A 13189-nucleotide genomic window follows, 5' to 3' on the forward strand; every position below is an offset into this window, starting at 1 on the left:
ATATTATATTATATTATATTATATTATATTATATTATATTATATTATATTATATTATATTATATTATATTATATTATATTATATTATATTACATTATATTATATTTTGCACAGGTAACGTATCAACAATCTCTCACAAATCTCTATATGTTTTTTGCATATTTCAATGTATTCTTTATCTTTGTGACCTAATCTCTGAAGATACGCTCCCGTATATTATTGTTCATAAAAAATGCAGTATATCCATCGATGCTTCATATCCATGTTTCAATTCTAATATTCCAATTTATACTTTACTCGAAGTACCATTTTATTCGAATTGTCAAGAATGAGTATAATTTAAAATAGAATTTCAAATATTTCCTCTATATAAATATCAGCCAGAGCCACAGGTATCGAAAGCCGTAAAAATCTTCGAATTTCGTTCAAACGCAGTCGAAATATGAAATGAAAAATTATGCTAATTACCAATACATCGACTCTGTGCTTTCGAACGTTTCCGTAGCGAAAGCTACAGATGTCGCAGAACATTTTATGTTTCCAGATTCTCGGACGAGAAGATCTCGCCTCGTTTCGTCGGACGTGCCCGACGCGAAAAGGAAAAACCCGACGATTTTTGCCAATTTTCGTGCCACTGTTTTACGAACGAGTGAAAAATCTAGCCGGCTCTATAATTATTCACAGTATCGCAGCTGTCCGGCAAGCAGCGTGCCGGTGAACCGATAAGATGGGGGCTGTGGAGGTGGCACAAGAAGTCACATCCCCGTCGCCGAATGGCGCCTTTTACATGGCCGACTATAAAATTGTTTCGGTGACGGCGCGGCCGCCTCAGAAACGCTCCACCCTCGAACGCATTGAGCAGAGTCTGCTTTCTCGCCATGAATTTGCACGTAAGTAAAATTTGCCAGCGTTCGACGCTTAAGTCTGATTTATTTAGAATATATATATATCGCGACCACCGTTGTTCCCGTCTTTGCTGTCCACGCCGGGCTTCTTTTTCACGTCTGCTTGCACACGATTCGTTCCGATCTCTCTCGCGCGACATTTTTCTTCATTGTTCTTCAGCCGCGCGCGCGACACTACCACATTCACGACTACATTTTCATCCGCGAAAAGGATCGGATATCGATTTCCTGACCGGTTTCGGCTGGCGAACTGGTCTCGCGGAACTAAATGCACCGCCGTGCAGTTAATTCGCTGCGAAACGCGTCGCGTATGCTCTTGGATTTCACCGGCGATCGGGTAATTAGCCGACGTGCTTGGCGGATTAATGAATTCGGAAGAGGTATTCGGCCGAGAGAAAACGTCGATTTCGATCTGCTGGAAATTGTCGCGCTCGCCACGTTCGCTGGCATTAATTTAACGCTTGAACCGTCGCGTTAAATGTTATATGTGGGCGATGGAATTATTTACTTTGTCTATTATGTCTTCCGAATTTTTTTAATCAGGTTCTGCGAAACGTAGGAACGTCGACGAAGTAATTTTCATTTTATTAAATAAGATACTTTCGTTTTGTTTAATTTTTGCGGTTACTGGCAGTCGAAGTGTTAATTGAACGCGTCGTTTTGATTTCGATTCTATGCTTTCGTTGATCATTTAACAGTAGAAATATCGAACCGGTCCAAACGACTGGTTTCCAATTGTTTCTTTTGTATTTCCTGACATTCTAAAAATAGTTCTGCGTCAAATTGTTTAGACGATTTTGTACATTAAGCATACATTATAATGCAAATAACGCGAAGTCTAATATCGTCATTAAATCTGATATTGTCATTATTATAGAGCAATATATTATAGAGCGATAAATTGTTTAGACGATCTTATACATTAAGCATACATTATAATGCAAATAACGCGAAGTCTAATATCGTCATTAAATCTGATATTGCCATTATTATAGAGCAATATATTATAGAGCGATAAATTGTTTAGACGATCTTGTACATTAAGCATACATTATAATGCAAATAACGCGAAGTCTAATATTGCCATTAAATCTGATATTGTCATTATTATAGAGCAATATACTTTGATCGTGTTTAAGGCTCGATAGTTCTAGTGTTAAGCTCGAATCATCGAAGATCGAATCGTAAACATCTGCGGCACATATCTAGCCTATTTATTTGCAGCGGAAGCAATATCTGTGGCTGTGAGGGAAAACGCCGCGTGCCGGAACTTCGAACGATCTCAGTTCAGCGTTAATTCATTAGAGGATTTTTATCTGTTTATCGTAAAAAAGATCTTAAGAACGAATTCGACGAGCTCAACGACAGTGATCCGAACTTTCCAGTGGCGATATCTTGAAAGTGAAATCGTGTGATACGCGGAGTTCTGCATTGCAACCACAGATATATTCCATTTGACCGAAAGATTTTAGGGAAATACAGAAACATCGACTCTCGGTTCATTGAACACGGTCGCTTTATTCGAACAAATTCGAACACTACTTTGCGTTTGTTGAAGATAAGACAATCTTTTTTTTTTAATTTAATTTACTTAATGCCGCATCTGCTTAACAGCAATTAGCGACCACTTGTGGGGTAACATTTGTAGGGTTATATTTAGCGTAATATGAGCCGTTTATTTTGAAAGTGGCATAAGTCACTTTGTTTTTTAAAATTTGTTTAAAAATATGGATGCTAACTTTCGAGAAGATTTACTTGTATTTGTTATCTGATATTTTACTGATATGATATGTTACTGATTATACTTTATATATTATATATTATATATGTTACTATATATTACTATATATTATATACTATATATTATTACTATATATTATACTATATATTATATATTATATATGTTACTGATATTTTTCTCAGTATAAATAATTTCGTATAAACATTAAAAAATCACCACTTTTCATTACGGTAAAGTGACTTGTGCCACTTTCAAAATAAACGGCTCATATATACAACAGTTTTGCATTACATTTTTACATTATTTTCGTAATCCAGGCTCCTCAAGCTACTATATTATTTCGCTAAACAATTCGTTTTCTTCCGAGTACGACATAACTTTTGCTGTTTGTTTATAATTGTCCAAACATTCTTTGATGGTATTGAGCATTTTTACTTTTCTTCCGATATTGTTGCACACTGAACGTTCTATTAGAATTCTGCTTAACTGTAAACTCAATGTTACAGTTGTTACAAAAAGTGCTTCATCTGTTTCGGAGAATGTGCACCGATGAATTATTTCAGTACGCCTAATTCGTAGTCGAGATAGTGCAATTTGCTTCCTTCTTGTTAAATACACCGCGGCAGAGAATACACTTTCTCTGAGTTTATGTAGGAGAGAGGGATTTTAATGTGTCTATTCTTGGTTCCAATTGTGCCAAATATTTTTGCCACAAAAATGGGATTTCAATGTGCCTTGGATCTTCATTTATCTCGTTGTTATTTCCTGGAATTTCAATACTATCGTGTTCACTTTCGCAAAGCTTTATATTTTATATTATATAATTATATATTTGATATATAATTATTATATAATTATATATTTTATAATAATTATTATATAATTATATAATTATATATTTTATATTTAATTATTATATAATTATTATATAATTATATATTTTATATATAATTATTATATAATTATATTTTATATTTACCGATTAGATTGCTAGAATCGAACGGATTTCTTGCTCCCTTAATTATGCTGGGATTGTCGACAGAAATGATACAGAAGTCCTGGACAAGACAATTGTTCGCTCGCCATACGAACGACTCAGAAATGCATCGACACAGAAACAGCGACTCCGACACGAACATAGTTCTGTTCACGCTCCAACTATTCGCTAATTGATATGTGCTACGATCGCAGATAGGAGACCGTCGGACAACGATACAATCGATCGCGGTCAGAACGATCGCGCGAAAAATACGATATCTCGTTCTTTGTCTTCCCGTTCACTATTTTCTTATTTCGCATATCGCACGGAACTTTCGCCGAACCGAAACGAATTTCATCGAAGAACAAACGCGAAAGAAACTCTTCGATAATTCCGCATTGCTTCGAGCTTCTCGCGTTGTTCTCGACAACGCATACAATTTTTATCGCTCGATTAGTAAAATTCATATTATTCACCGGAAATCGCTGAAAACTCGACCGGCCACGCGGCTGCTATTTACATATGAAAGAAATGCAAGCACGCGCGATCTTAGAATTTTGATAAGTCGACGCGCGTCCGTCGATCGTTCGTGTAAAACATCGAACCGCGCGCTCGATCGAAGCTTTCAATCGATATCGAAAAATCCGTTTTCCGTGCCGTGAAATATTCTTAGCGCCGGCGAATTCGTTTTCCCCGTCCGTCGTCCGCGGGATACGTATCTGGACAAGTTGCGCTCGCGGCTCGGTACGTGTGCTTTTTTTTCTCCTTTTATAATCGAACCAGGCGTGTCTTGCGGGTTAATTTATATTTCACTTTCTACCGGCGAGCGAGCGTGTAATTCGTGCGACGACGGTGTGCTAGAATTGCTAGATCGTTGCACCGCGCTCGCGCGAGCGCGCGCGCGCGCTAACTTAGTCCCGGTTTCCAGATAGGTTTCGTTCCTTTTTCTCGCCGCGAATGCTGGAATGTTCGGAGGTAAAGGCTCCGTCGTCGTCGCGTCACCTTTTCCCGATTACGGAAACTGCTTTTGCCGGTCGAAGACGTGGCGCGTTCCCCCCACCCCCCCAAACGCGAACCAGAATTTCTTCAACCGCGGATCCAATTAAATCGCGCTCGCATTTCCTTAGCTGCCGAAGCCGCTGCCATCCCTTCTCGATCGCGATTTTTCTACCCGCGCTGTTCGGATCGCTGGAACTTTTAACGAGCCGCTCGCTTTTTTCGCCGCTCTGCCTGCCGGCAACCTGCTAACTCTTGATCGATCCGGATCCGGGGCCTGTTTTTCGACGAGCAAATTTAGAATACCATTTTCTTTCGCGAGTGTTATTCTTGCGAAATTAATCGAAACGTATAGAAACTGGTGTTTTGGTATTGCAGTTGAATTTAAGAGCAGTTTTGTAGTTGTGATAAATATTGTTACGGTAATGTCTCTCTAATTCGCGCTCTGATTGCGCACAAAAATGGACAATTTGGGAAGAGGAGATACGATTACGGTAATGTCTCCCTTACTGACGCTCAGATTGCCCACTAAAAGGGACAATTTGGGAAGAGGAGGTACGATTATTCGAGCCTTGCGGCTCGTTTTTATAATTGTGGACAATTTATAACTATAAAAATAAACCGCAAGGCTCTCGAATAATCGTATCTCCTCTTCCCAAATTGTCCATTTTTGTGGACAATCCGTGCGTCAATTAGAGAGACATTACTGTATATGGACTAAATCAGAGATTATATATATGGACTAAATCATAATTATGGTCAATTTATAACTATAAAAATAAACCGCAAGGCTCTCGAATAATCGTATCTCCTCTTCCCAAATTGTCCATTTTCGTGGACAATCCGTGCGTCAATTAGAGAGACATTACTGTATATGGACTAAATCAGAGATTATATATATGGACTAAATCATAATTATGGTCAATTTATAACTATAAAAATAAACCGCAAGGCTCTCGAATAATCGTATCTCCTCTTCCCAAATTGTCCATTTCTGTGGTCAATCTGGGTGTCAATTAGAGAGATATTACTGTATTCGAGCCTTGTAGCCCGTATTTATAATTGTTGAGAATCAATGACCATAAAAACGACCCTAACAGCTCGAGTATTCGTATCTCCGCTTCTCAAATTGTCCATTTTCGTGGACAATCCGAGCGTCAATTAGAGAGACATTACTGTACATGGACTAAATTAGAGATTATATATATGGACTAAATCATAATTATGGACAATTTATAACTATAAAAATAAACCGCAAGGCTCGAATAATCGCATATCCTCTTCCCAAATTGTCCATTTTTGTGGTCAATCTGGGCGTCAATTAGAGAGACATTACTGTATTCGAGCCTTGTAGCCCGTATTTATAATTGTTGAGAATCACTCAGCATAAAAACGACCCTAAAATCTCGAGTATTCGTATCTCCTCTTCCCAAATTGTCTATTTTCGTGGACAATCCGAGCGTCAATTAGTGAGACATTACTGTACATGAACTAAATCAGAGAGTGTACCGAACATTGGAAAACGGTACAGTCCACTGGAAAAATCGATAACAGGAAAAAATAATATAAAATATAATGTATAGTATAATAATATAATTTTTCACGTGAAGGGAAATTGCATCCTGTCAATGATACTTAAACCGAGATTATCCAAGGGGGATGAACCGTGCGATTTATTGTGCCATAGTTCAGAATATCGCTTTCTGTCACGTGGATACTAAATGCAAGGCATCGGTACAGTAATTCCAAGTCCGATCAATTTGTAGACTCGAAGTTGCGACTTTCCCCGGCAACTCTGTCGTTCCGTTTACAAGATGCAGTTCCACGGAAACGTGGTGCACGCGCGCGCACGTAATTGTACCCGTTCCAGAATCTAGTTTGACCAAATGCGATAATACACTGACCAAAATCCTGTATTACGTAGTCGGGCAAGTACGCGAGATAAGTGTTATTCAATATTTCTCGACTATTTTGTAACTAAATGGCACAATTTGTAATCGAATTACGCAACGACCGAACGTCTAATTATGGAAATATATTTATTTGCAACGCGATCATAATCGAACAGGCTGATATTACAAAGTCTATCTGTCACATTTTAACAATTATTTTTTGAGTTTCATTTGCACAACCTTCAATGAGCTTGAAGGACACGGTGTTATCTGGAAGAAGTAGAAACACTGAATTTACTAATTGCTGTTCCAATACATAAATGAATAAGACATAGCATTTCATTATATATTAATTTCATTATAAAATAGGAGTCCGTAAGAAGTTGCTCTCATTGTCAGTGACACGATCTAACAACGTTTGATTGAATCGTAATTTAAAGGTTAAATTCGTACATTCCTTTTCGATGTTCGTGTTCGTTGAAATAATTTCTCTTTTGCAGTTTCTATTTTTAATAGCACTCCCCATTTGCGCGGCACAATTTCGAATACAAGGGCCTAGCGATGGAAATCGAGCTGCCGAGAGTTTGTCAGTGGATGACGGAGGAAGAGTTGAATACAGCGGACACAAAGGTAAATTATTTGCGAACTGGTACTAAAATTTATATGGTCTATGGTCTGGGATAAAATTTAATCGTCGAAACGATTAACAATCTTTTCACTGATTTATATATATATTTACACTTTAAATATAAAATATTTAATATTTAATATTTATAATATAATATTATATATTATAATTATTATAATATATTATATATTATTATTATAATTATTATAATATATTATATATTATTATTATTATATATTATAATTATATTATATATAATATAAATATTAAATATTTTACACTTTTGTTCGAGCAGTGAAGCCGTGTAACAGTAAGATAATTGCTAGCAATTGTCGGACTGCTAATAATTATGCTATTTTGAAAATTATAGAAATGTGTATTTCATTGGAATCTATATTAATACAATCTTATTGTATGTTTATTGTGCATCTATTAGTTATAACAGTTATGGTTTCTGGTACACAGAGTACAATAAATTCTCCCTAATTTTCCTTCAGCTTGCACACAAAAATGGACAATTTGGGAAGAGGAGATACAATCCTTGTACCTCGTTTTTACAATCGTTGACAATCAGCGACTATAAAAATGAGCTGCAATATTAATTAGGGAGAATTTACTGTACTGTATAATAAATATAAATATATATATTATTATAATATAAATATATATAAATAATATAAATAATATAATATGATATATATACATATAATATAATATAATATAATATAATATAATATAATATAATATAATATAATATAATATAATATAATATAATGTAATATAATGTAATATAATATAATATAATATAATATAATATAATATAATATAATATAATATAAAATATATTTGAAATATATATATATATATATATATATATATATATATATATATATATATATAATAAATAAAGTATCAGTTTGATTTGGTAGATGAAATATCGAACTCGCATTTTTGCAGCTCCATCGTCTGGAGGTTTCACTATTCAGGGTGCATCCGATGGTCACTCGAACGTCCAAGGAGCCAGCGACGGTCACTCAGACTTCCAGCTGCGGGCTGCGACTTCTTTAGGGGCGGATAGATACTTGCAACCAGCGCCAGCGCCTCCTGCCTATAACATTCAAGGAGCAACGGGTGGACAAAGTCACATCCAGGGATCCTACGACGACTCCGGTGCTCCAAAATCGTTGGAGTACAACGATCCCAGTGGTAAAAATCCTCATAGAATATGAAAATTCCGCGCTCTTCGCGCGGACGAAACATTTTCTAAGAATTTTCGACGCTTCGTGCGAGTAATAATATACAGGATGCCTCGACACAACCAGGAATAACATTCTTTCATTTTTGGCTTCGTTGTCGACAAAAATCGACTTTGAATATTCAAGCATGAGTTTTTTTTATTTTGTCTAGTCATTCCAAGCAGCAGCAAAATTAAAAAAAAAGCATTCTAGTTACGGTTCAGTAGACTGATCCCTTCATCATCTAATGAAATACAAGATTCAGGACGTTCGGTCCAGTTTGAAAAAAGTTATCGCGTTTTAGAAGCTGCGCTTCGGTGAATGTCACCGTATGTGTAATTGTAATGCAATGTTGTTCGAAAGGTCTACGAGTGAACTGGCGATCGTACAATCGGAATGTACGGCCGTCACCGCAACCGGAACCACAATATACGGAAGCGCAGGCCGGTTTACATCGAGCACCTCAGCGTCAACGAGCGCGACCTCGTCCGCAGCAACATGCGCAACCGCAACCGCAACCGCAATCCCATGAACCCGTGTTGCCACCGGTGCAGCCGTACGAAAGCGCGCCGGCGGAGATCAAACAGCTTCTTCATTTCCAAAAGCTGTTGCCTTACATGAACATCATTCCTGAACCATTCAGGTAAATCTTAGCATTCGCATTTCTGCGCGACGGCGCGGTCTCGAGCTCGAAACATTTACGTTGCGTTGCTCGTCGAGGCTGTTGAGACTGGGAGCCTCGTGTAACTTCTGTTTCTGGCGATCGATGCGGACAACTATTAGATTATTATTTATATTTATTATTTATTATTTATTATTTATTATTTATTTATTTATATTTATTATTATTATTTATTATTTATTTATATTTATTATTATTTATCTATTTATTATTTATTATTTATTTATTTATTAGATTATAATTATTATTATTATTAAAGAAGCGAAAATCGACAGTTCGAAAAATACGGCTCGTCTAAGAAATCGCGTTATCCGATTAACCCTTTCGGTACGAGCGCGTTGTCCGCCGTGACACTGCCACTGCACGGGGTGCCGCGCCGAAAATGCGCACATAACGCAGGGTCAGTCCACTTTTGTACGAAGATTTTCTTAAGCGTTAAGTAATGACTGTGCTTAATCCGTTACTAAATCTTTTGTTTCCTGTGAACATTCTGTAGAGGGCCTACAATATGTTAAAATCTATGAACAAGTTTCGAAGAAAAATGTAACCTGAAATTTTTTTAATCGATTCAGATCAAACGACAATTATACCTGTAGCTGTTTTTTCGGAATCCTTGTAAGAAAAGACTCTATTCGTTTGAGTCCCAGGGATTGTTCAGAAAACACGGTCGAAAAGTGCCAAACAGCATGATAGCGCTGCTTGGGACTCAAACGGTTATTAGAATAGTTTCTAATATGTCAGAAATATGGCTTGCATGGGTGCCAGATGTATACGGCACTCGTCCATATTGGTCATCGGATGGATGCCGGATGTATCCGGCGCTCGTACCGAAAGGGTTAAGGCTTGCGAGCCGCTTGATCGCAAGAATGTCAATAATTGCAGATACGAGAACATAATATCGGCGCATGCGAACCAGCAACAGCAACCTCAGTATCCAGCCGAGGAGCAGCAACGATACATTCCGGAACCGAGGCGCCCGCCTTCGCGCGGAAAGGCGCGTATCGCGTCGAGGCAGAAGCGACAGGCGCAGCGACATCCGCCAGCCGAGCAACAGCTTCAATACTCCACGAATCTGCCTCCCGAGATCCGGCAAATATTGAAGTTCCAGCAGCAAACCCCGTACATCAACGGAATTCCTGAACAATTTAGGTGAACACTGTTCAATTTCACTGATCTTTAATAAGTTTATCGCGACTTATCAGTCATGATCGTTTAGCAGGAAAATTATGCGAATATTTTACTACATTACCGAAGCGAATACACAAATTTGTTTAGCTAAAGGGATGTAAGAAAGTAATATTGTCACAGCGACTTGTAGTCAAAAATTGTTACACGTGAACTAAAGAAATGAGAGATGCTCTAAAGCAGGGCTCGGAATTAACCTGCACGAGAGAGGTGTTAGTGGATCGCGAGGGCTACGCCTTCTGAGTCCCGTTGCACGCCTCGCTCCCCGATGATAAACCTAAATACTACACACACGCACACACACAGCTGCATCGATCGGTGCAATAAAAAATATGCGATTCCATCTGAAAAAATAAAATTGACCCTGGGGTATCTTCTTTACGTGTTGACCTAGAAAAATGGTACCAAGATCGAGTCATGTGATCCGTGAAACCATTCAACTTTTGTTTGAAACATTTTCCAGTATCATCAACTAATTCAGTATCATCCCTAATTAACCCAAAAGCTCGTAGACAAAAATGGACAATTTGAGAATCGTATCTCCTCTTCCCAGAATGTCGATTTCTGTTTCCAAGCTGAGGGTCGATTAGGGAGAATTTAGATCCCAAATTTCTGTTAGATATAATCGTCGCTTAAAAATATAATCTCTCTTAATAATCTCTCTTAATCTCTCTATATAGTCTCTCTTAAAAAGCTTCCTTAATTCCGCGGACTGACGAACCTTCCTCGTTAGAACGGTCCAATTGAATCCGCGACGGCGAAGCTACATAATCGTGAAATTGAAGGTTCAACGCGGAGGCAGCGCAGAAGGAGCAGTTGGAAGCGGTCCGTGCTCACTTCCGTGAGATAGCGAGCACTCCGCAGCACCAAGCGCCGAAGTCCAGGCAACGAAGGCAGGCGGATTATCCTCATCAGCAGCAACAGCAACAGCCGCAGCCGCAGCGGCCGCCGCCGGAACCTCAGCTGCAATACTCGACCAATCTACCAGGCTACGTGAAGGAGCTGCTGAACTACCAGGCTCAGATCCCTTACACCATCCTGCCGAATCTGATCGGTGTCACGCGCCCTGAGAAACCGTACGTGCCCCAGCCCGTCCAGAGACCGGAGCCTGCGCCTGTCCCCGCCGCTCAGCCTCAGTATCATAACCCTGCGAACGCCTACCAGCCTCAGGCGAACGCCTACCAGCCTCAGGCGAACGCCTACCAGCCTCAGGCCAACGCCTACCAGCCCCAGGCGAGCGCGTACCAAGGTCAGCCGAGTCCTTACCAAAATCAAATAGGCGCCTACCAAGATCAGGGGAGCGCCTATCAAGGTCAGCCGAACGTCCACAAGAATCAGGCGGACGCCTATCAAGCGCAGCAGAGCGGGTACAACCAGGTGTTCCAGAGCGAGGTCAAGTATCCCCAGTACCCTCAAGGTCAGCCCGGCCAAGGCGGCGTTCGCCCAGTCACCGAGAATCAATATTGAAGAAGACGGTTCGCGCTGTGATTGTCACGAACGTTCTTCCGTCGGCGGAGGATTGACAGCTGCGGGAGGAGCGAAGGGTGGAGAGGAGAGGGTGTCGTTGCAGAGCGAGCGCTTCGATAAGATGGATAGGCGTCGATGTTCGAAGGGAGCATCTCGGGTGCCGGATGTTCCGTTCGCAACATCGGCGAGAACGCGGTGTTAAGTAATTTAATAGAATTAAGCATTTCGCCCCCATTAATTTACTATGTGATAGCTCGATAACGCGAAACCGGACCGCGGATCTTCGCGCGATAATCGCCTGCTCCGATCGCAAGAGGCAGAGGTTCCGTTTCTTTTTTTACTTGGGCAATCGTAACGTAAGCTGAGAACGACGTTCGTAAATTTTCTTCAATCGTTTTACTGTTCGCGAGCGCGTAAAATCCGCGGCTCGGTAGCAACTAATGATAATATTACTTTGTAAGCTTTCAGTGAAACTTCTCGCTTGATTTTTGGTGAAAAGAAACACATGTGATTCTTACGCTACGATAATTATTTTCATCGGAACGTGCACGAGGTGTTCCATAATTATGTTAACAATTGGAAAATGGTGATTCCTCGGATCATTCGAAGTAACTTTTTCCTTGGCGAAAATGAAATCCGTGGATTCGTTTACGAATTATTCACGAAAAACGCTGGACCAATGAGAGACGAGCTCGGCTTTTCCATTAATAACTCGTAAACGAAGCCGCGGATCGCATTTTTGCCGAGGAAAAGATCACTTCGAATGATCTCGGGGGGGGGGGGGGGATGCCCCCCATTTACAACTATTAACGTAATTATAGAACACCCTGTATATTACGCGTGTCCGATCGATCGCACGAAAACAGAAATCACGAACAACGTCGACCGTGCTGTTTTATTTCTATTATTTCAAGCCTCGGTTAAATTAGAACGTTCGAAACTTGTATTAATGATAATATAACACGTACACCGTTCCATAATCGTTTTATTTACGCATTTCTAATGAGACGAGTGCGGCCTTCCGCTCGAGGGCACTCGGATCGATGATTTTTCAGCGATGGAAACTCGAACGGACGATGATGTTACGCGAACGAGGTGTCGCGAACGGAAGCGAGTCAAGTTTACCGGTCGCGATTCTGCGAGCCGAATTGTAGGTGAACGAGGGATCGATGCTCTGTAACTATGTAGCAATAAAAAAATAATGTCGATGATACATACGGCGCCTTTCCCGCAACGGATCGCGAACCAGCTGGCCGATTAATGGGCCGGTATCGGCGGCGAGCGCGATTAATAAGATCGTTTGAACGGCGCGCGTGACCTCGGATCATTAAAGAGACCGCGCACGGTCGCGGTACGTTACACATCATTTGCCCAATTTCCCGCGTGATCCACTTTCCCTCCGAGAACGCTTTTCTCCCGCGTAACAACGAGTTAATTGTCGTAACGATCGTAATCATTCCGAGAGTTCGAACGACCGTGT

General features: G+C 39.9%; 1 protein-coding gene across 1 annotated transcript; it reads left to right on the top strand.

Moving 5' to 3' along the window:
• Positions 1 to 773: 773 nt before the first annotated feature.
• Positions 774 to 12922, top strand: LOC117218875 (uncharacterized). The gene is made up of 6 exons (XM_033467600.2): positions 774 to 889; positions 7013 to 7142; positions 8098 to 8346; positions 8739 to 9018; positions 9940 to 10206; positions 11028 to 12922. Exons 1-6 carry the CDS (start codon positions 878 to 880, stop codon positions 11707 to 11709), a joined length of 1620 nt encoding a protein of 539 aa, XP_033323491.2. The 5' UTR covers positions 774 to 877; the 3' UTR covers positions 11710 to 12922.
• The last annotated feature ends 267 nt before the right edge of the window (positions 12923 to 13189 follow it).

This window comes from Megalopta genalis, chromosome 6 (genome assembly GCF_051020955.1).
Source record: "Megalopta genalis isolate 19385.01 chromosome 6, iyMegGena1_principal, whole genome shotgun sequence".
In the NCBI taxonomy this organism is placed as follows: Eukaryota; Metazoa; Arthropoda; class Insecta; order Hymenoptera; family Halictidae; genus Megalopta; species Megalopta genalis.

What these genes read in the sequence shown, in the direction of transcription:
- LOC117218875 (XM_033467600.2), top strand. An exon ending in GGAGTACAACGATCCCAGTG is followed by an intron (nt 8,347 to 8,738) that starts GTAAAAATCCTC and finishes GTTGTTCGAAAG; the next exon opens with GTCTACGAGTGAACTGGCGA. An exon ending in GGAATTCCTGAACAATTTAG is followed by an intron (nt 10,207 to 11,027) that starts GTGAACACTGTT and finishes GTGAAATTGAAG; the next exon opens with GTTCAACGCGGAGGCAGCGC.